The sequence below is a fragment of the Cinclus cinclus genome, chromosome 1 (assembly GCF_963662255.1).
Source record: "Cinclus cinclus chromosome 1, bCinCin1.1, whole genome shotgun sequence".
NCBI classification, from domain to species: Eukaryota; Metazoa; Chordata; class Aves; order Passeriformes; family Cinclidae; genus Cinclus; species Cinclus cinclus.
The window spans coordinates 128,388,874-128,411,291 of record NC_085046.1 but is presented as its reverse complement, the minus strand read 5'-3'; the positions used below and the strand labels follow the sequence as shown (position 1 = coordinate 128,411,291).

The 22,418-nt window shown below is 40.7% G+C and overlaps 1 protein-coding gene across 1 annotated transcript; it reads left to right on the top strand.

The window, feature by feature from the left end:
* The first annotated feature begins 56 nt into the window (after positions 1 to 56).
* Positions 57 to 22,123, top strand: CDH17 (cadherin 17). Its single transcript, XM_062502968.1, has 18 exons — positions 57 to 69; positions 385 to 449; positions 3,147 to 3,245; positions 3,921 to 4,058; positions 5,737 to 5,875; positions 7,053 to 7,211; positions 7,877 to 8,076; positions 9,158 to 9,289; positions 9,860 to 10,010; positions 10,704 to 10,919; positions 12,161 to 12,237; positions 13,476 to 13,667; positions 14,902 to 15,146; positions 16,865 to 16,995; positions 17,890 to 18,126; positions 20,035 to 20,151; positions 20,258 to 20,374; positions 21,292 to 22,123. The coding sequence occupies exons 2-18, from the start codon at positions 405 to 407 to the stop codon at positions 21,396 to 21,398; spliced, it is 2,502 nt and encodes an 833-aa protein (XP_062358952.1). The 5' UTR covers positions 57 to 69; positions 385 to 404; the 3' UTR covers positions 21,399 to 22,123.
* The last annotated feature ends 295 nt before the right edge of the window (positions 22,124 to 22,418 follow it).

Below are 22,418 nucleotides of genomic sequence, written 5' to 3'. Positions count from 1 at the left end.
CTCTGGTTATAGCATTTCCTGCGAATGTTTCATTGCTTTCAGTAAAGCAGAAATGAAAGCGTCTTTGTGGTACAGAGTCACTGTAACAATGCGTTTGCATGTCTTGGGGTTTTGTGCCGGGTTCAATCTTTGGCAACACTTTGGGCTCTCACATGTTGCTTCTCTTGCACCATTAGGCACAACCTGATGGGCACAGCCTTCCTTGGCAGCCCAGGGGTAGCAGTGGTCTCACCTCCTGTGGGCAGAGCTGCACCTACTCCTTTGGGGCTCACTCCTCACCTCAGCTCTCTCATTGCAGCTTCAGGAAAAACTCAGTTGTTGTCTTCATTTGCAAATAGTCTGGGACAACTCTATGGGGCTAAAGTGACTGTCATTTCTTTCCAGGAAGCAAAGCATATTCCAGTATGCTTAAGCTGTGTGGACTTCAATTTCTGCTTCTCATTCACTTGGTGAGTTACAAGTTTCCTTTTTTTTTTTTATCTGTGAGCAAACTGCAAAGGTTGCCTGCCAGCCTTGGAGCTCTAATCCATGGGGTGTGTCAGCCTGCAGCTCAGGCTGGCACTGGTGCCAGCACAGTGACTGTCACTCTGGGTGTGGGACTGTGCTGACCTCACAGCAAGACATCTCAGCCATCAGGAAAAAAACTTCAAAAAACCTAGAAGGCACCAATTTACTTGTTTCACCTCTTCTGCTTCCTCTTTAGATATCACTGTTTCCAATATGTGAATTTTATGATAGATAAGATTTAAGCATACTGCAACAAATCACCAAAGGGTGAAAATATCAATATCATGTGTTCTGCATTATAGTCCATACATGTGCTAACATATTAAATGTATTCCAAGGCAGGTAATGACTCATAATTTAAATTGTGCATATTAATTATGTATCCTCATTATTTGGTTCCCGTGAATCCTTTTTCAGAGGACTGGAACTGAAAGGTATTAATTATGCTTTTTATGGACCTTATGTATTAAATTCAATAGATTAACTGAGGTTTGTAAAGGCTACAGCAGTAGTAACTTCTACTTCACAATTGAAATTAATAGAAAAGATTTAAAAAATGCATAAAATTCAAGTACACTAAAAAATGCCTCAGAATATGGAGACCTTGAGAAGTGCCACAGTGAGCACCTCCTTTTCTCTTCCCATTCCACAGGCTGCTGCGTATGGCAGTGGCAGCCCCCATGAAGCCACTCTATAGGCATCATAGCCATCTTCAGAAGAGATGCCAATGGATATGGACCAAGAGATAAAGCCTCTTTCCTCTTTAAGCTCCTGAATAGTGATTCACGCTGTAGAAGTATGTTTGGAAATATATATGGTTCACATAAAGTAATTTTAATTGACAGAAGTGATATTGCTCACTTGCTTCACAGGTTGCACTTTGAACTTGCTGGTTTTTATAGCATCAGCCTTTGCTCCTCCATGGAAGGGAGCATGATAAAGTAAAATCTGTCCACAAAATGGCCCCAGGCAAAGCCTCCAGGAGCCAGGCTGTACCAACCTGTGTGACATGGGAATAGCCATACCAGGTCAGATTCAGAGTCCTGATATCTGGTCCCTGGAAGAGGCCAGCAGTCAGCATTTTGCAAAAATATTAAAAGGTAGCCGCAAAGTGCATTTTCCTGGATCCACAGCTATCAGATTGCATTAGTTCATATTATTCTGCTGGCACTAGTGTTCACTAGCATCCCTCCCTCTCTTTTCCCAGCTCTCTGCTTTTCCTGTTTTCAAAAGGAGTCACAAAACCTTGTAGGTGACCGGGGCAGCATCTCTGGCTATTATTAAAACAATATGGAATTATTGAAACACTACTTGCGGCACACCCACACAGGGCAGTGCTTTAGGGTGAATTGTGCTGAACTTAGCTATGTTTTTGTCATTGGCAGAATTAAGCTTTCCTTTGGTAATATGCAGACTGTGCTTTCCTCTGAGAAATTGAATAGCTGTCCCAGCAGCAATAGGATCAAATCCAGAAGAAAAGTCATGGAGAAAAGAACACACACTCAACTCTGTGGTGTGATGGACAGGGTGGCAATGGTACTCTAAATCTGTAAAGCAAAATAAATTAATTTGTACTAGGGAAGAAAAGAAACTTTACTTGTGTAGCCAAATAATGGACCCCTAATTCTGACAGGCAGGTCCTCAGTGTTGTTAAGATAGGTGGTGAAGAGAAGGAATTTGGGGAAGCTTGGTCATGCCTTTGAAGAAACAGGTTGGTTATCTGAACCATAGTGTGAATTGTCTTGTGTGCAAAACCTGCCCTGAGAGGCTCATTTTTGCTTTGGATTTTTTGTTTGGAAGAAAGAGCAGCCCTGAAATGTTAGGGCAGGGATGTGGAGGTTCTTTAGGCACTGGGGAGTGTGTGGTTATAAAACTCATAAAAGTTTGGCAGAAAAAAACATGATGTTAAGTCACTGCTAGCTATTAGGAAGAAAACGGAGGCTGAGACAGATTTTTATGGCATTTTTGACATCAGGTAAAAGCCAAAGATCTGAAGGACATGTTTGTTCTCTCTGTGGTTTGCATTCACATGCAACTGATGTGAAGGCACAGGGCTCAAGTGGCTTGCCTAAATGGCTGTGGCACTGAGGGGGTTGGTGTAGGGACCCAGATAGGACCACCTCATTTCCACACAAAAAATACTTGATTTTCTGGGGAAATTACTAAGGGTGCAGCCACAGCTCCTCCCCATCCCCAGGTGTGACATTTGGTTTCTAGACACACTTGTTTTCACAGGGCTTTGTGGCTCCTGGATGGGTCTTGGATGGTCCTGCTGGGGACACAGAGGACATCCAGCAATGTTTTTATGGATTCCCTTTTGCTCTTAGTCTATATTAATCTATTTTCTTCTCCTGTTTACTCCTAAAAGTAGATCCAATCTCATTTAATTATGTAGTGGCCAGAAAAGAGCAGGGCACAAGCCTTTGTACTCTAATTTATTAATAAATCACACTGCTTTTAAAAATTATGTACCCTAAAGAACCTAGAGATGTTCAGTGCAAACCTGGAAGAATCTCTGTCATTATACTATAGCAAAATAGCTTGCAGGAGGCTCAGGGGTGGGGAGCTGCTGTTTGCGTGGGGTGGCTGCAGACATCCCTAGCTGCTTTCCTCCATCCCTCTCTCCCTCTCTCTCACAGGCTACATGGCTTAGTCTGGAGGGTCTGCGTGTGAGTGGGCCTCTGAAGGACATGGACTTCTTTGTGCAAGAAGGAGGGGGTCCACGCATCCTTCACCAGGTAATCAAGCATCTTGTGTTATCCTCTCTGGTTCAAAACCCCACAGCCTGTACACAGAGACCACATATGAAGTGTTGTCTCTGTGCTGGTGGGACAAACAGTCCCCCAAGAGGATCTGAAACTAATTTTTAATTCCTCTCTCTGGGAATTCGAGAGTATTCATGCAAAGAGCAGGAGACAACCCCCTCTCAAACACAATTTTAAACATATTAATCCTTGATTTAGGATATCCTAAGACAGGGATTACTAAAATAAACATTCCTGAAGAATTTCTTTCCATGTAGCTTGTGTCATCATTTTCCTTTGACTCTGAGGTTTTCCTCCCAAAGCCATAACCACAGAAGGACAGATCCAGCTCCCAGGCAAATGGAGGATGTGTGTCATTTTTTTCCATTCCCGTGCTCAGACAAAGCCTGTCCTAAGCAGACATTTGCTTTGGAAACAAACTGCAGTTGGGATTTCTTGCAGCATTCAGGAAATAATGTGAAAATTCCTCTGTTGAGGATCAGAAAAGAGCAGACTTGTTTGAGCAGACTCTCGGAATATAATTCTCCCAGCCAAACGTGCTGTTGGCGATAGATTTTTGAAGTCACAAAAGTGTGAAATTATTTTTATTATGGTGAAAATGCTGAAAAAATAATTATTTTTCCCTCTGCTTCATTTTTGCCATTGTAGTTCACACTTGAGCCACCTGCTGTGAGTTTCAGAGCATCTGGTGAAAAAGCTGGAATTATTGACATTGAGCCAAGGACAGGCATCCTGTATATCAATGGGTCTCTGGACTGGGAGACCCAACAAGTGCACAAGCTGCAGGTAAAAAGTCAATGAAAAATAGGAATGGGGAAGTATTTGCATTCACCCTCTTTTGGTAAACCTGATATTAAGAGAAATCTGTTGAAATTTTGAATCTGTTATTTTGCCTGTGTTTACAGGCAACTTTTTCATTTTTAATATCAAGACTTGCTGGAAGACATGGGTTTTTGTAGCTCTCAAAGACTGAACAGGAAAATGCTTCTTAGCAGAGGAAGGCTATGCTGAGTAAACCAAAATTGTGATGTCAACACCAACTCTTTAACTCTCCTAACATGAGGGGAATACTTGACTGGAAGTAAAATCTAGCCTCATGAATGAGCTTGTCTTGTTATCCCTGAAAGCTGATAGGGTGAATTCAGTATTTGGAGTGGAAAAACAAACTATTGCAATAATTTAGAAAGCTTATAATATACATGATGACAAACTGAGATTAGCTCAGTTGGTTAGAGCATGGTGCTCATAATGCCAAGGTTCGATCCCTGTATGGGCCATTCACTTCAGGATTGGACTTGATGATCCTTGTGGGTCCCTTCCTACTCAGAATATTCTGTAAATCTGTGAAACAGTGTGAAGGAAAGACATTTAGGCAGAGAGGTACAGATTTAACCTCTGTCAGGTAACAGTATGTTGGGGGTTGAGAAAGCTGTTTGGCAGATGTTGGATTCTGAGAGAGGAAAAAGCTTTGTGTGCTTGTCATGTTACTGTACCCTTTTCATGAGGATCTCACTAATGTGAACACTGTTGAGAATGGAGCAGGGGATAGGCAGTCTTTGAATCTCACTATAAACTTGTTCTCTTAAATCATGTCCAAAATGGTGTTTTTTCCTGAGGCACTAGCAGCTGAGAAGGAGATGATCATGAGAGGATCAGTATCTGAACAGACAAAGTACATGATAATATTTTAGCCAGACTTAGCTGTCTTTCTAAAGTCTAGCACTTCAGGTTTCATGGTTTCATGTTCTCAGCTCTAAAGCACCCTTGGATTGGAATTAGAGAGGACAGTTTTCTAGTCCCAGAACTTAATAACCCCAAGCATGTGAATCATTTATAGACAAGAAGTGATGACAGAATGAAAAAATTTTGCTTGGTTAGGCATAAATCATGATTTTATCTATTATGTGCAAATAAAATTAAGTGTGACAGATATAATATATCTGTACTTTAAAGAAGGCTGGAAAATAAGTAAAATTCTTTGAAAAAAAGTCAGTAGAATAAAGAATTCATTTTTCTTTGCTAACCTTTATATCAGACTATTTATCTGATTTATATATATTATAGGGATTAGTTATAAATGCTATATCATGTTTGATTTTCTCCTTGTTTGTTAGAAAGTATATATTTCTGTTCAAAGAAAAACATTAATTCTAAGCTGTGCAAAAGTACAAGTAGTCTGCTAAAACTGGAAGAGGGAAATTGTCCTCTGAGAGGTGTCATCAGAAGGAGGAGTGGGTTATTTTGTTTTGTTGACATTATCTACTGTGACAGTTTTTTGTCAGGGAGCTACAGTGGCAAATTTGTCCTTGAATGAGGAGCTACCCAGTGTTGACTCTTGCCAGATTTACATTGCAGTAAGAGTGACCTGGCATCTGACATCCTGATACTAATTTACACCTTTTAGCTTATCTGCATGAAAATATTTCTTTGCTGTTCCTTCTTTTTTTTTTTTTTTTTAAATCAGGTGGAAAGTCTAGATGAAAGTGGAAGCAGAGTTAAAGGTCCATATGCTGTTACAATATATGTGGAGGATATCAATGACAACCCACCAGAATTTAACCAGACGGAGTACTCTGGAGTAGTGAGGCAGAACTCTCGTCCAGGTAATTAAATATTATGGCTAATAGGAAGGTAGGTAAATTAAGCACGAAGGTAAAGTTTTTGCTATGCAAGCTGGAAAAAGATTGGTTTTTCTTCCTGCAGGACTGTACAAAATAAAGATGGAAGCCTCTATAATGAAAGGACAAAGAGGTGACCACTATGTGGCATAAAGGGATGACTGCAATCAGGAATATCTTTTATTATTTATTCTTTGCAAGTATCACTTAACAGGCAAATATTGCTGCTCTCTCCATTGCTCTGGAAAAAAAAACAAAACCTTTATGCCAGGAGGGGTTTCAAATTTAAAGACTACCAATGACTATACACAAAGAGAATGCTAAGACTATCTGAATCTCTCCATAACAGTGAAAGAATTACCAGGGTAGCTATGGGGTGTGCACTTATCATGAATGATGCTTCTCAGAACATGGGCTGAACCTTAGCATTTAGAAGAAAGTCTTAGATTATGGATTGCACTGATCCAACCCAAGACTCATGCAAGTACCAAAGAGCAGTTTGAGACTTACATCTTGGGAATAAAACAAAGGACTCACACAGTTGTCACTGCTGTGGCTATGGACTCAGGAAGAAACTTTTCCTAAAGAATATGCATATAAACCTGCATGGGGCCAGAAAATCATTCTGGAACATATTATTGTATTCTTAACTGCATCCAAATCAAAAAGATTTTGAATGTTGCACTGGTGCTCAAAAGGTAGAAGTTGAGTTACATTTCTGTGTATTTCCATTTTTTTTCACTGTGTGATTGTTCTTTTATTATGTCTGTGTCACAGGCAGTATGCCACTTTTGTCAAGGTGCCTTGGGTTTAACTGATTTATGTAAGGAACTGCAAAGTGGCCTTAAGGAGAGATCCCAGTGAGATGAATTCTGGGTTCAGGCACTCTTGTGTGATAGATAGCTATCTGCTGATTTAACTCTGTCACCGTCTTCATCAACTGGTCACCACACCTATTGTGAACCTACTTAGGAGGTTCTGGTGGAGGGCTGACCTGGGATGGCAAACAGCAGTGTAACCTCTGCACACAGCTTCCCATGAGAGATGCATTAGGGAACAATGGTAGCTCCCCGTAAACTGCTTTCCTGGTTTGAGATCTCTGCACAAATGGATTATGTGTTAAGGTTCAGTCTCTTCTCTGCTTCTTCTCCAATCCAAACAGGCAAGCCCTTCATGTATGTCTATGCCACTGACCGTGATGATCCTACAACTCCCCATGCACAGCTGTCATACAGCATTTTACATCATTTTCCCAAATATTTTGAAGAAATGCTTTTCCAGATTGATAATGTAACTGGAGCAATCTCACCAACCAAGACAGGTATGTAAAAAGATTCTTGTTTGCAGAGAGCAAGCATGAGTTCTGGGGTGTGTATAGGAATAAAACAACAACACAGGTCTGACACTACATTCTGAATAAATGTAGTCAGAGGGACACACTCCACTAAAGCCCTGGTTTTGGGGAACTTGTTTTTTATCCCACCAAATTTGAGGGAAGGTAGCAGAAAAGGAGATTGAGATCTAAAAGTACACTGAGAAGAGAGATAGACCCTCTGGCCTTCAGGACTATATTCTGTCATGTCTTGGAATTAATTCTCTGCCTTGAAATCTAGAAACCCAAAAGCAGTAATGAAAAAATGCAGAGAAAACTCAGCTGGACATGTGATCCCAACTAAATTGCAATGATTTAGAAACACCCATGTGTTCTGCTGGGCTGAACAGGTGCCTAAGTGGGGAGAGGGCTGTCCAGTGATGCACAAAATAATACCACAGCACAGAGGCCTCATATGATTCCATCCACATGAAGCTATGCTGCATCAGTCAGAGAACCCAGAGGAAGTGGTTTGCCGAGGTTTGTCCCAAAGGATCGTCTGAGGAATAAGCCTGAAGCAGCTAAAGACCCATAGTACATGCAGGAGGTAATGGGCAGATGAAAACCCCCACAGGCTCTGTGTCATTTCTCTCTACTCTTTGTTCTGTCTCTAGGCTCTTATTACTTGGATCCTCTAAAGCAGGACACCTTCACACTTGTTGTCTCCGTGAGGGACATGGGAGGGGCAACAACGAATGCTTTCGCCAGCAGTGTCGATGTGGTCATCACTGTGATGGAGAGCCTGTGGAAAGCTCCCCCCACCATCTACATCAAAGAAAACTCAACCCAGGTCCACCCTGTCAACATCACCAAGGTTAGGTCCTTGACCACACTCCCTGCACTTCTCCTTGCGCCACACAACTGTTTCCTCACAACTAACTGTGAAGGTGTCCCCCCTGCATTCAACACCAGGTCCTTCAGAAGGACTTTGACACCTCCAATATATTTTTTTGATATGTCATCCTTCGGAAAAGATTGTTAATTGACAATTGGCTTTTTACTTAGAATGAAAGTTAATAGTTTGAAGGTGACTGAGATACAGTCAATACAAACACTAGAGTGATTGGACTTTGCCTTTCAGCTTGGGAGCAAAATCCAGTCATGGATCTTCCAGGCTTTGAGCAAATCAAGAGCTTTTTAGAGCTTATTTTGAGTTTGGCTTCTTCCAGCTGCAGAAGAGCAGGGCAGGGTGCCAGCTCCACAGTCCTGCTGTGGGCAGTCCCCCACACTCAGGGACACCTGCTGTGACCAGTTTGGTATCATGCAGCACATCTGCTGTATCAAAAGTACCTAGAAAGGACTGAAACACCCTCCTCTATAATCCTGCATTCTCATCGTATTCCTCTTTCACGATTCAAGCACAAAATATTTTGCTGATGACTGCAGACCAATAGCAGGGTACACATCAGTACATATTAACTAACAGCTAACAGCCTTTCAGAAATATTTTACTTTGAAAAATGCCTTGGCAATGACGCCCCTGATGCTGTCATCCCTTGAACATGGCAGGATTCCACGGATCCTGTTCACAAGAGTAACTGGCTTGGTGCTGTTCCCACTGGCCTCAGTGACAGCCCAAGGAAGTCCAGAAAAACACTAGGCAGAAGGAAGACTGACATGTAAGGGTGCACCCGTTTTGGGGTCACTTGCATATAAATTTAATGTGTTAGCCAATGGCAAGCTGATTCTGCTTAGTGGAAAACGAAATTGAGTTGCTGCTATACGGAACATAGACATTAATACTGAGTCCATTAATTTGCCGGGCGGTGTACTTCATTTAATTTTAAATGTGTGGTACCCCAGAAAAGAGCCTTCCTCATAAGCTCTGATGAATGTAAAGAGTGTACATGTACTTTTTTATTACTTTTATTTTATTTTATATTATATTTTTTTAGGTGCAGTCAAATGAACCAGGTGTAATTTATGACCTTTTTGAAAAAGAAAAGCTGCCAAGGCTCCCATTTTCCATCAGTGAGGATGGGGATATTTATGTGACTGAACCGTTGGACAGAGAAGAAAAGGAGAGTGTAAGTAAACACATAAAACTTCACTGATGGCAGAAATCACAGCAGGAAGTTAATTATTGGTGTGGGAGTAAATATGAGAAAACTCAATAAAAAGGAAGGGGGACGGGGAAGGGGAGAATAGATAAAAGTTTTTCTTCTTGTCACTTTTGTTTGGAAATTATGTGATATATGTGAAAGTTCATCCACCTGCTATACGGTAAACAGCCTTCAGGTTCTCACCCTAGAGTGGGTCTGGCAGCAGCAGTTACTGCCCACAGCATATGTACAATGTAGAGCATGGACCAGCTATGGCAGGGCTGTAGGTACACGAGTAAGTGGTAGGAAGTGTGGAGTGCAGGACAACTGGAGGTTTCAGATCTACTTCAGACCTTGGAGATCACAGATTTTAAAACCTTTTGAAAGCTCAAGCCTCAGAAACTGAGAGGTAATGGGAGAGTTCTGATTGAAACATAGACAAAATACTGAAAAACTCATGAGAGGATATTTCATATTCCCATAGTTACATACTAAAATGCAAAATATTATCACAGTGGACATTTAAACCATCTAATTGTTTTATTTTTGTTTCAGTATACATTCTTTGTGGTGTCAAAAGATGACACGGGAGAACTGGTGGACAAGCCTTTGCAAATTCATGTTATTGTGGAAGACATCAATGACAATCCCCCTTTGTGCCAGCAGGACCTCACTATAATTGAAGTTCAAGAAAATGAAAAAGAAGGTAAGAAAAGAGCCTCTGTTAATTTATACACCTCTTTGTAGTCCTGCTCTTTCCAGCAGTGTGTGAATGAAGCTGGAAATTCTGATCATGAAGATTAAAACGTATCTGTCACAGGGAAATATTTTCATGTGCAAATATCCCTCCTGTTTCCCTTTCATTAATTCTTATGGAAAGGATTTCAACAACCTGAGAAAGACAGACTCAAAACACCTGTTTTAAAAATGCTGTTTTATTTAGAATATACAACTGCATTTTCCCACAGATTTGGATAGCTCCTTAGACTGTGTAAAGAAAAACATCTCTTTTATTGCCAATACAAAAAATGCTGTTCTTAAAGAGGTATGAGCCCATTTTCCCTCATCCAGCTGCTCCTCAGCATAATGTCTTTGACTTCAATGGATCATTACCAAAATCTGCCCAATGTCTTGACATCAGTCATTTGGTTTCAGGACTGAAGAGTCTGCTGTTACAGTCTTTTGGACTGCCCTGACCCCATACCAGTATGTTGGGATGCTAAAGGAAAAACTCCCAGAAGTGAAATGATTGTGCCCATTGAAGTGCTTTCCATGCAGCTTTATTTTTATTGACCCTCTACTCTTTGCACTGGTATCATTGTTGTCACTATGTACTTCTGTGGAGAAATGGGACCACTGCTTTATCTATAGTCTGACTCTCATCTCTGCTCTGCTACAGGAAGTAATATTGGCACCGTGCTTGCTACGGACATGGATGAGAAGGGCACCTTGAACTCTCGTCTGCGGTTCCACATCCAAAGTCAGGAACCTGAATTTCCCTCAAAGAATCTCTTCTATATTCAGCAAGACACTGGGACTTTGCAATTAACTGGCCGTTCATTAAGCAAGCGTGATTCAGCAAAGTATTTCTTGAAGATCCTGGTGACAGATCCACGTATGTAATGCCTGCTTTTATACATTGGAATAACTCTGTTCACACTGGCATGACCTGTGTCTAAGGGATGAGGGGAGACAAGAAGGATTTGCTGAACAGGCAGTAGCACTGAGAGCTGTCTTGCTCTGGCATGGCATTTGCCCTATTCTTGAAATGCAGAGAGATTAATTATGATTCATAATGCAAGCATGGAAGGGAACCAGCTCTAGGACAGATTGTGACTAAATTGGGAAGTACTTCAGTAAGAGATTTCCGTCTACAGGGGGAAAAATGAAGAGATCATAACTGTGGTTTTCCCCCAGATATTTCAAAGGGACTTTATTGAAAAAAATAATCAAGAAATTAAACACAGCTGCTCAGACTATCCAGATAATATTTTAAAACATTAATAGAAAATGAATCTGAAATTAAACTTCAAAAATAATCTTATCCCTTATGTAAATTTCCAAGAGTCCTTTGTGATTCACTGAATGGAAAGGAAATCGAACTCCATACCAAAGCCTAAATCTTTCTGCTGGAGTCCCTACAGTCAGGCAAAACTTGTGCATGTAAAGAAACTGGCATGTAAAGAAAGCAGTGTGACATGTCTGTAAATGCAATGGCATAATTTTGGCACATGTTGGAAAACCTTCCAGAGGGAGAAGCTGGTGATTTTGTTTCGGATGCTTATTTGAATTCCATTAGAGCAATGTTGTTTAGAGTTTTCCTTGCCTTTCAGCTCATGAAGTATGTTCGTTAAAACACTAAAATCCATCTATACATGGCTCTATTATGCTTTTAAAATCACAGCCTCCCATTGCTATGGCTGCCCCTGCTTAGACAGTTATTAGATTCACATGGGTCTGAACTTTAAGTCTGGCTGTAACAAAACAGGGTGGTATCAGATGGCCAAGAGGACAAGAGAGCATTAACAACTCAGGGCTTACTTTTTGACATGGAAAAGTGACACTGAGATGGCTAGCACAATTCATGGCTGTCATTATCCTGGTGAACAGATAAGGTATTAAAAAGTGAGGGTAATTAAACAGGATGATATGGTGCTGAAGAAATAGGGAAGATCAATGGTAAGATGGAGAGTGAGGTTGTAATTGACTGAGATATCTGAGAAAAGTGCTTTTCTCAATTTAGTGCCTAGATTGGGCAATCTGGTAGCGTTCAGTTTTGCTCACAGTGAACCTTCTGGAGGAGAGTTATTTTTGGCAGAAAGGCTGGTGTGACATTGTTTGTCTCTTTCCATGCAGAATTCCAAACAGTCTGTGATGTGGAGGTACATGTCATTGACATCAATGATCAAATTCCCATCTTTGAAAAATCAGATGTGAGTATTTCTTATTTTTGAGCATAACTTCAATGTCTATAGAATGTCACTGGGAAGCTAGACATTTACAAAACATGCAGCAGAGTAACCCACTAGGGAAAATAAAGGCAAAATATTGCTGCAAGTCTGCATATAAGCTCTATCTAGACAGTGAGCCATGGGACAGAGTAACAGCTAGTTATGAAATTTAAGGTAATGTAGTCAGTGGAAAACTACATGTATAGAAAGAAATTATTCTATTAAAGCAGTTTGTTCCAGAAATTCAAGTTCTGAAGGGAAAGGGGGGAAGAAAAGGCTTTAAAATTAATCAAACACCTAAATGTATTAAAGCTGGCATCTTCCAAGAACCTTTCCAAACACAGCTCTAGTGCACCCAAGACAGCCAGAAGGTGAATGGCACTCAAAACCCTGTGTGGTTTGGCCAGAAACAGAGGTCCAGAGACTCATGCCCAAACACATACATGATTCCAGAATGGGTGTCAGGCTCTTGCCTTTCCTCTGGTGGAGGTGCTGGCATCTGGCAGAGACTTGCAGACGTTTCCTGACTTCTGCCTGATGGCCCAAGCCTCCTGGCAGAGACTGGAGTGGCTGAGGTAGGTAGACAGAGGTGTCCCAGCTCCCACCATTTCTGCAGCCCATGTAGGTGGTGGGCTCAGGAGAGCTGTCTGGCCTGTCAGGTACAGTTGTCCTTTCAGGGAAGCTGTGTTGGTTTTTGGGCCTTGCAGACTGCATTGCCCAGCTCTCTGCTGATGGCAATGGCAGCACAGTCACATTCAGACAAGGTGCCTGCATAGCAGGTTTTACACCATCTCACCTCAAGGTCTCAGTCCAGGACCTGGTCTCAAGGTGAGGCTTCTGGGCAAGGGCGCACATTGAAGAGTCAGTAGATGCCAATGTGGCAACAGCCTATAGTGCATGAAGCAATCAAATATTTAACAGTCAGTGGCCAGGGTGCTCACAGGGCATAGAGAAGCTGTACTACTATCCCTGCTGCATGATCATGGGCTGGTTTTGGCAGAGGAGCTAAACATTTGGGATGGTGTTGTGCTAGTGGCACTGACAGAGATCACATCACCAATAATAAATGTGTGGCTAAAATGCTTCCCTCCTTCATGTGGCTGTTGTGGGTTAAATTACATCCATGCATGTGGGTCGCAAGCTTGTGGCTGTGCTGAAGTTTTTATCCACAAATGGCGCTCGGTATGTCATGTTTCAATGACACCTCTCTCTCTCTTCAGTATGACAGTGTGACTTTGGCAGAAAATACCCCAATAGGAACTGTGATATTAGAAATACAAGCTACTGATGCAGATGAGCCTGCTACAGGGAGCTCCCTCATCATTTACCAAGTGAAGGAAGGCGATCCAAACAACACATTCATCATAGAGACAGACTCTGAAACAAACCGAGGGTTCGTCAAGATTAACAAGGTAAATAGATGGATTTTAGTCTTCTCTTTTAGTGTTACTTATTTGTCACACACAGTTACTGCCCTGGTAATGATTTGTGGGGAAGGTATTGGGGTGGGGACACCCTAAGCATGGTACAGAGGCTCCACTTTTGGACTCAGGCTCTGTGCCTGTGCAGTGCTCACACACACCTATCCTCCTGCCTTTCCTGTGCCCTCACCATCCACCACCACCAGCAGCTCCCTCCACTGGCTCTGCTGCTGGCTGCTTCTCCAGAAGAGCAGGTTCTGACCAAGGAAATATGTCTTCATGCACCATGAAGACAAAAGAAAAGTGACATTATTTGTGTGATTTTGCAGCAGCATTTCTGGACAAAGAAAGACAGCTAATGCTTCCATGGGCTGTGGTGGGAGTGGTGGGCTGTGACAGGGTAGATTCTTCTCCTTGCAATTGCTCTGGCCATTAGTGGCCTTTGCAAAGCAAGGTGCAAGTGTAGCCAGCATGTCCCAATGTCAGCATGGAGATACAGTTTGTTCCTGATGAGGGAAACATTAACTGTGACCAAGCCAAGGACAGCATGGCTGCAATAGGTGATCCAGCCCATATGCTGAATACTGGAGACAGGAATATAAGGAACACTTTTGCTATATCCATGAACTTCAATAGCAAAATTGTTCTCCCTTTGAAATTAGCTTTATTGAAGGCGCTTGGACTATGGCTCCAAAAAATCTATCACTCATTTTCCAAGGGGTGCCATACTGTGTGCATCCAGTTAGTGTGCTGCCGCCAGGCCAAGTGCAGGCAGAGGAATATTGGAATGTTTGGTGGACCATCTTCAGGATCAGCCTCAGCCTCAGCCTCATTTTTTTTTCCCAAGGAGACAGCTGTGAGAAATTCTGTGGTGTAACAACCCTCGCATGACTTTTGGCACCCAGAGGTCATTTGAGGCCTTCTCATACAGAGCTATAAATACTATTTCTGTAAACAGGATATTGTTATTAAACTTAGTTGGTCAGGTGGCAACATTATTAGAAAATGCAGTTGCTGAGGAGGCCTCTAAACAGGCATATGGTTTCATTTAAATTGACCATTCCCAGTATCATTTTCTGCTGACAGCTCTTACTTATTTTGCCTGCATTTGGGATGAAATCTCCTCCTTGAGAAGAGGGGGACTTTGTAGTTTCTTACTGGAGTTCCCTACGGCAGCAGGGCCATTGCTTCAAGAACATTTTGTTTCTTTTTCGAATTCATCCAGGCTCTTGATTTTGAAACAATGCCTGTGTACAACCTGGTGATCAACGCCACAAACCCTGAACCACTGGTGCAAGGTGTGCAGTACAACTCAAGCTCTCTTACCACATTTAAAGTTTTTGTAACAAATGTGGATGAGCCACCTGTTTTCCAGAAGCCAGTTTACAAAACAGAAGTGCCTGAAGACATCCCTGTCAATACCTTGGTCATGACGGTGGAGGCTTATGATCCTGAAGGGGATTCTGTACGGTAAAAAAGGGGGACTGTGATTAATTAATTGAATTTAGGGCTTCAAAAATTGTTCTAAAGGACGTACAAGGAAAATAGGTCTAATACTTTGGCATGTGGAAAAATACTTTTTTTACAGAAGTCTTATCTCCCAGTAGAAAGTGGACTAGGGGGGTTGGGGGGCAGTGACCCACCTGCAGCAGACAGGGTAGTGCTTTTCTAACTAGATTTCTCTCTGTGCTGTGACAAACATCAGCCTTGAAACAGGAAACCACAAGGGAAGCAGGCTAATTTATATCTTCAGGAAAAAGGTAGAGCTGGACTGAGAATAACAAGGTTCCACGTGCATAATGCCTTTTATCAAAAAAATGAAGCCTATACTGTTGTACCTCTGAACCAGTAGGAGAGCAGCTGCTTTTCATGTGACGCAGGAAACCACCAAAATACACAACCTCAACCTTTTCTCTGCCGAAATACACAAGTCTACAATTGAAAAATAATTAATTTTCTTTCCTAGCTGTCAGAGATGACACACCTCTTTCTATTGTGGATGCAAAGCTCTGCAAGACAACTTCTGTGCTGTGTTGCATGGTGTAAATGTACCTTACACAGAAGAGTCAGATAGAAGAATAATTTGTGACTTTTGCTATACAATTCCCAGCTGGAATGCTGAACAGATCAACTCAAAATAAACAGCTCTTGAAATTTAACTAAAGTTCAGCAAATCACCAAGTGGTTAATGGAGTTGCACAACATGACTCTTAGACTTCCTGTGGATTCTTATTCCCAGAGATTTCTCATCTGGCTTTCTACTTGTCCCTAACTTTTGGGAGCATATCATGTTTGGCCTTCTGTCAAACTAGTTTGAATGTGATCCACATAGTCCAGAAGCTCTGGGGGATGATTACAGAGACACATGACAGGAATTCAGATATACATAAACCACATTTCTGCTAAAAATAGGTTAAAGGGCATAAAATAAAAAGTATAAAAAGTAGAAGTTGTACAAACATGCTGTTTCTACTCTAAAGAGTACTGAAAGAACAAACACATTGAATGAGAAGGTTGGGTCACTTCTATTCAAGCAAGTGCCAGTGCTTTAACTGGGTCATATGTTCATAGTTAAATTTGTATGAGTAAATACCCAGGGACCTTGATGATTTTTTAAACAATGATATAAATGCAATGATGTGGTGATGCTTAAAGCACCCTCTGTTCCAAGGCTGCCCCAATGGTAGTGACAGACTGGCAGAAGATATTCACACAGCTCTCCTTAGGGTCCTGGTCCTTCTCAATGGACAATAGGGTGCCTGGCTGCACTGGCCCCTCTGTCCCCCAGCCCTTGGCTTGTGCCCCCATCAAAACCAAGATGTGGGAGATGTCACAGGGTGAAATGGACATAGGGTTAGCACAAATCACACTCCTGCACTAAAAGCTCAGTACCATCCCAGGTTTCCCATTTAGAAGGAAAGTGGAATTGCAAGCAGACAGGCTGCAGTAGTGATGGCATTTCCGTAGTTCTGCTCTCACCCTTATTCTGGATGATTTTGTCCTCTCTTCATCTGTCTGTGTCTCCTGGTTGGCTGTAGTACTGTAGTACTGTGACTTTTCCCTCTTTGAGTACATCTGTAATCAAGATTCTTGCACAAAATCAACAAAGAAGTGTTTGCTTTGTTGGAAATTTGTTCCAGTTTGGAAGGGTATATGTGATATTTTTTCCCCCCTATTTCTTTCCAAAGATACTGCTTGGAAGGTGATGTGAGAAACTGGCTGAAAATTGATTCGGCCACTGGGCAGGTATACACTGCTTCCCTTTTGGATCGAGAAAAAGAAGAAATATACTCAGTCCAGGTTGTTGCATCAGAGATAAGTAAGTGATGAAACAACTAAATATACACACAGAGGAATCCCTTTTCCTTACTCTTTTATGAGGAATCAGCATACCTACAATGACTAAACCCATGAAAAGTACTGGAACATGTAATCTGGGATATACATCCTTTGGTGTATCCTTAGAAGTATATATTTCTCAAGAATTCAAATTTCTTGCAGAAATCTTGATGCTGTAGATAACAAGGATTAAAATAGCTTTCATGAAGTTGGGCATGGTCTTATATTTACTTGAACCACATGGCATATAGAGATTTGAATTTTTTCACTGTTTTCAGTATTAGTATTTTCTGGTACTTTTTTCTCAACATCTATGGAGATTTTCGTTTTTCTCCTAGGTATGGCTAGGCTTCCTGAAAACATACTTGGGGAGCAGTTTGTAACCTTCCACAGAATTTCATTTTATTATAATTAAAACTAATGCTCTCTCAAGTCTGAAATATATTAGGACTTTTAGTTCCAGCCATTAAAATTTTCAGTTTTGGATTGAATTTCCTGTATATAAAAGAAGGGTGGGAAACTCAAGGCATGTCATGCTTAAGAGTGCTCCAAAGAGCACTGGTGACTTTGGGTGTGACTGCTTGCCAGACATGATGGGTATGACAGATTATTAGATATGATCTGCCTCCTTTGCCTTACTAGTGTTTTGTAGTTAGCAAGAGCTGGTGGTAAATAAACCATGCTCATTAAAAAGTAGTGGCAGCTTCCACAAATCCCTCAGGACCTCCTGAGATGTTGTTTCTGCAACCTTCAGACAGAGCATCACCTCTCACTGCCTGTCTGACAGTGTACCTCTGTGATAGCTGCAAATGCAACAGCCCAGAGTGTAAATCCAAGATGTACATGTAACTTTGCATTCTGTTAAACTTGACAGATAATGCAGCTCAGAAATCCAAAGCGTTCTTGGTTCTACAATTACGTGATGTGAATGACAACTATCCACAAATATCTATGGATAATCCTACTTTCTTCTGCTACCCGGTCAGTGGAGGAGAGAAAACTCTTATTCAAGCTATTGATGCTGACGAACTGTTATTTTATTCCAAATTTACTTTTTCCCTTGCGGATGAGATGAATGCAAGAAATAATTGGGAAATCTCAAAATACAATGGTAAGCTAATACAGCCATTCCTACAATTATATGGGACTCATTTGGTACTCTGGTGAATATGAAGAATTACAGAATTCCTTTCCACTCTTATTATTGCATAACCAGTGTTCCATATAGAAAAAAATTGGGTTGTTGGGAACACCAGAGTCATTAGTTATTTTTTGCAAGAGATAGAACCTAATATGTTGCAAGATGTAATTTCATGAGTATTTTTGAGGTAAGCATGCAAGTATGAAATATGTATGTGTTTAACTAGCACAGATCACTGCTGAAAGAGAAATAGAGCACTTTGCAAACTGCACATTTCTGACATTTCATGTGCAAAAGGAAGTTCTGCTTCACATAGTGAATGGACCTTTTGAAGGGGACAGTAAACACATGAATAAGTGCTTGGCTGATAGAGCCTGTCTGAATTAATAAAACATTTTTGATTAATTGTCCCATTAGAGAAATCTGGGTTGCCACAAATTTAAAGTTATGAAAGAATAAATAATAATTTAAAACTCAGGACTTGGAGTAAACAGTCAGCTCTTGCAGTGAAAGGAGTTCATGTGCAGTTTTCCAAGGGTTTTTTGCTGCGATCTGCATAACTCAATACATATTGGTGTGCAATGAGGAGGCAAGTTTATTCATTGTACAGAGTTATTTGAGTAGGAACCAAGTGTGAAGAATTTCAGAACAGTCTTCCAAGAATGAGTTGGTTGAACAACACAATTCACAGGTGCTAGTGGACCCTGGACGCCCAAATTCACTTTTAAAATCATGGGTGCTTAGATGGCTGTTATGAGTCAGGAAGGAGACCTGTAAGCAGCTCTATGGAAATGTTAGATCAATTTATCAGCAGTATTCAGAAAAACATGTGAAATACTGAGGATTACTGGGAAACAACCAGAGAAGAAATCTGAGGACATCATTATGCCCCTGTGTAAATCCATAATTTCTTCAAGTTTTGAACTCCCGTCTCTCTATGTCCATAAAAATGCAGTATAACTGGAAACAGGTTTAGATAGGGCAACAAGGATAATCAGAATCATAGAGTGGCCTGATAAAAGGAAGGGTATAGGAGCAGCAAAGTAATTTGAAAGATACTACTATTTATCTTGGAAGACAGTAGGGAAAAATACAATAGAGACATATGAAATTATGAATGGTCAAGTTGGCAAAGGCTTCATCCTTTGCTCTCTCTTCCAGTGCACAAACCTGGGACCCTCAAGTGAAGCTTGTGGAGTTATTTCCAGTGCAGATAGAATGAGGAGGTAGTTGACTTGGGAACTTGTTGTCACATGGTGTTGTCTATGCAGAAATTTTCTACAAGTTCAAAGCAAGAAATTACATCTTGCTCAAGAAGTCCCTGAGCTGAAGATGTTTAAAGGGTGAGAGAGCATTAGGGGAAAATAAAATACATGCTTTCCTTTTCATCATAATCTCCATTCCTTCTGAAGACAAGATAATTACATCAACAGACTTTTGATCTGATCCAAATATCTATTTTTACCTTTTCCAGTTTTTAAATTTTCTTAGATGTGACAGTCTAAATTCAGTAGAAGGATGGTTTTCCTACATTTCCTTGGGGACAATTTAAGCTGTTTATACTCTCTAGGAGTATAGGGGACTATTCCTGGTCTACATGGGATGTTAGCAGTGTAGCACTACCCAAGATCAGATTTGGCCTGGTGTAGAAATTAGGAAAGAAATTTTATAGTTATATTATGCTGAAGTCAGACTAAGCTTCTAGATACTCCCTTTTTACTTAATGTCTGCAAACCAATGAGATCTTGGAAGGCATAGAGGAAAACAAGAATTACTATCATGTGCAAAGCAACCTTAAACAAAAGAACACTTGCAGCTGGTATGAATGTTGAACTATCTTTCTTGTGCTGACATGAATATCCCATTTCCTGCTTACAGCTACTCATGCTTACCTGTCCCCAAAACATGCTAACTTTGAAGAGAAGGTGTATGATGTTCCAATAATACTTAATGACAATGGAAATCCACCCTTGGAAAACAAAGTGAATCTTAAAGGTATTCTATGCACAGAACTACTGGCTTCAAGAGAGCATTTACATTTATAAATAACCAAATATGACTACTAAACTTCTCATTAACCTCATGGCATTTCGTTTTGCAGTAAGCATCTGCAAGTGTTCCAGTGAAAATTCATGTTTTATTGAAATAGACCGTCAGCACTCCTGGCCAACTGTTGGCCAGGCAATTGGGATTCTGTTTGGGGTCCTGCTCATCATTGGTAAGTCCCTTCTTGGCTGATGTGAAGCCAGATCTCTGAGATATGGTGGTGCTGCTGTATTTCTGACACTAATTCACTTGTTGGGTGAAGATTTGTCATGCGTGTTGCAGAATGAGTGAAAGAGGGAAGATGCCACGATTGTGTATCATGACGGATGCAAACTTCTAAGTTTTTTGTTATAAGAAAAACATCCAACAGGACAACAACCAGCTAGGACAGAAGAAATTGCTGAACTTGTAGCATAATGTCATTTCATTGCTACTTATTGCAATATGCCTCTCAGGGAGAGGACTTGAGCTTTGTCTTGGTCATCCAGATTATAGTGAAAATAGTGAAGCTTCTTACTTGTGATATCTATACCTGTATTTTATAGTTATAATTTTATTCACCTATTTCAGCTTTGCAGGTTTACATCATTCACATCAAACACTGACAAAAAGGACATAAATTTATATACAGTGTATCAAGCTCATCATGTTTTTAAAAGATCAAACTATATATATATATACACATAAATATATTTATACACATACATGTACATATATATATATATATATATATACACACACACATATATATATATATATATATACCTATAAGAGGGACTGCATCTCATGACAAATCCTTGCTCAGAGGGAGGGGGCTAAAATAGATGCTTTGCCATCTGGTCAGATCTTAGAGGAAAAGTTTTCCTTTGGGGTGAAGGCCTCTGAGCCCTGAGGCATCTGCTCCTGCCCAGCAGTGCCTGGGGTCCATGCTCTTAGACCCATGCTGCACAGCCCTTCCTCAAAGCTGTTTGCTTTTGTTCAAGAGGCAAAGCACTGTGGATGTTACACAGCAGGGTCATGTCCCTTGCTGGAACATCTTTTCAGAAAGTTTTCTTTCCCCTTTACAGACAAGCACTCTCTGTTTTTCAGGTGCCATTTTAGCAGGGGTGTTTTGCCACATGAAACACAAAGAGAAAAATGAAAATAGTGATCCCAAAGATGCAAAAGATAAGGCTGAACTCAACAGACTGGCTTAATGACTGTTTCATCAAGAGACAAAACCTGCCTTTGGAGTTGAAAATGAATGAACTGTGAAGCTTCCAAAGCCCAGAGGAGTACTATTACAAACAGCATAAAAACATGCAAAAGTAGACTCTCAGGGGTTTGGGCTCACTTTTGTACATAATACTATTTAGTCACGAAACATGAAATGTTTGTAACCTTCAGCAGCAGCTATTAATAAGCTTGTCTGAAGTGTTAACCTATGACAACACCAAATGCTGAGCTCCTTCAGGGACCTATACCTGGGAGCAGTCTCCTTCATCTGACAGCTGAAGTAAATATGGTCTTAGCAGAGGACTACATTTTGTCAACCTGCCCATATTTGTCTCTTTCCAACTCAGTTAGTCACTGAAGACCAGACTGGGGAATAAAGTTCTGTGCTACATTTGAAGATACCCCATGAAGTTGTAGGAATCTCTCCAACTCTCAGCAAAGGAGATCCCAAATTTACTGAAATCTGTAATCTGCCCTAGGTCATGCCTCCTTTCATTATGCTGAATTTGCACTATCAATGTGACATTTCATTTTTTCTTTTTTGATATCCCACAGAGTAAAATCAGTTTGTGAAGCACCATGGCCTTTCATTACAGTTTCCGAGTTTGTAGTTTTCCTATTTTGTGGGTGATATGCTGTTTTGTCATACTGCTGCAAATATTGCTTTTGCCTCTTACTTATAATAATAAAAATGTTCTTTAATGAATTTAGTCCCTGCCTATTTTATAAAATAAATAAAAAAATGAGAGAGTGCATGAGAGCAAACCATTGTTGCTTGGTTCTCTATTGTATTTAACCCTTACTTTCATGTAATACAGATTAAAAATAGCTCTTAGGCCAGAGTGATATGTGTCCAGCTAATTCAAGATGCAATGATTGCTGGAGCCACTTCTATCCTAGTTACAGTAAAATGTATTTGAAGCCAGGGTGAGACTCAGAGAAAAAACCCTTTCTCCTGAGAGCATGCCTATAGAAGGACATTTTTGGTGACAGTTTTAGGA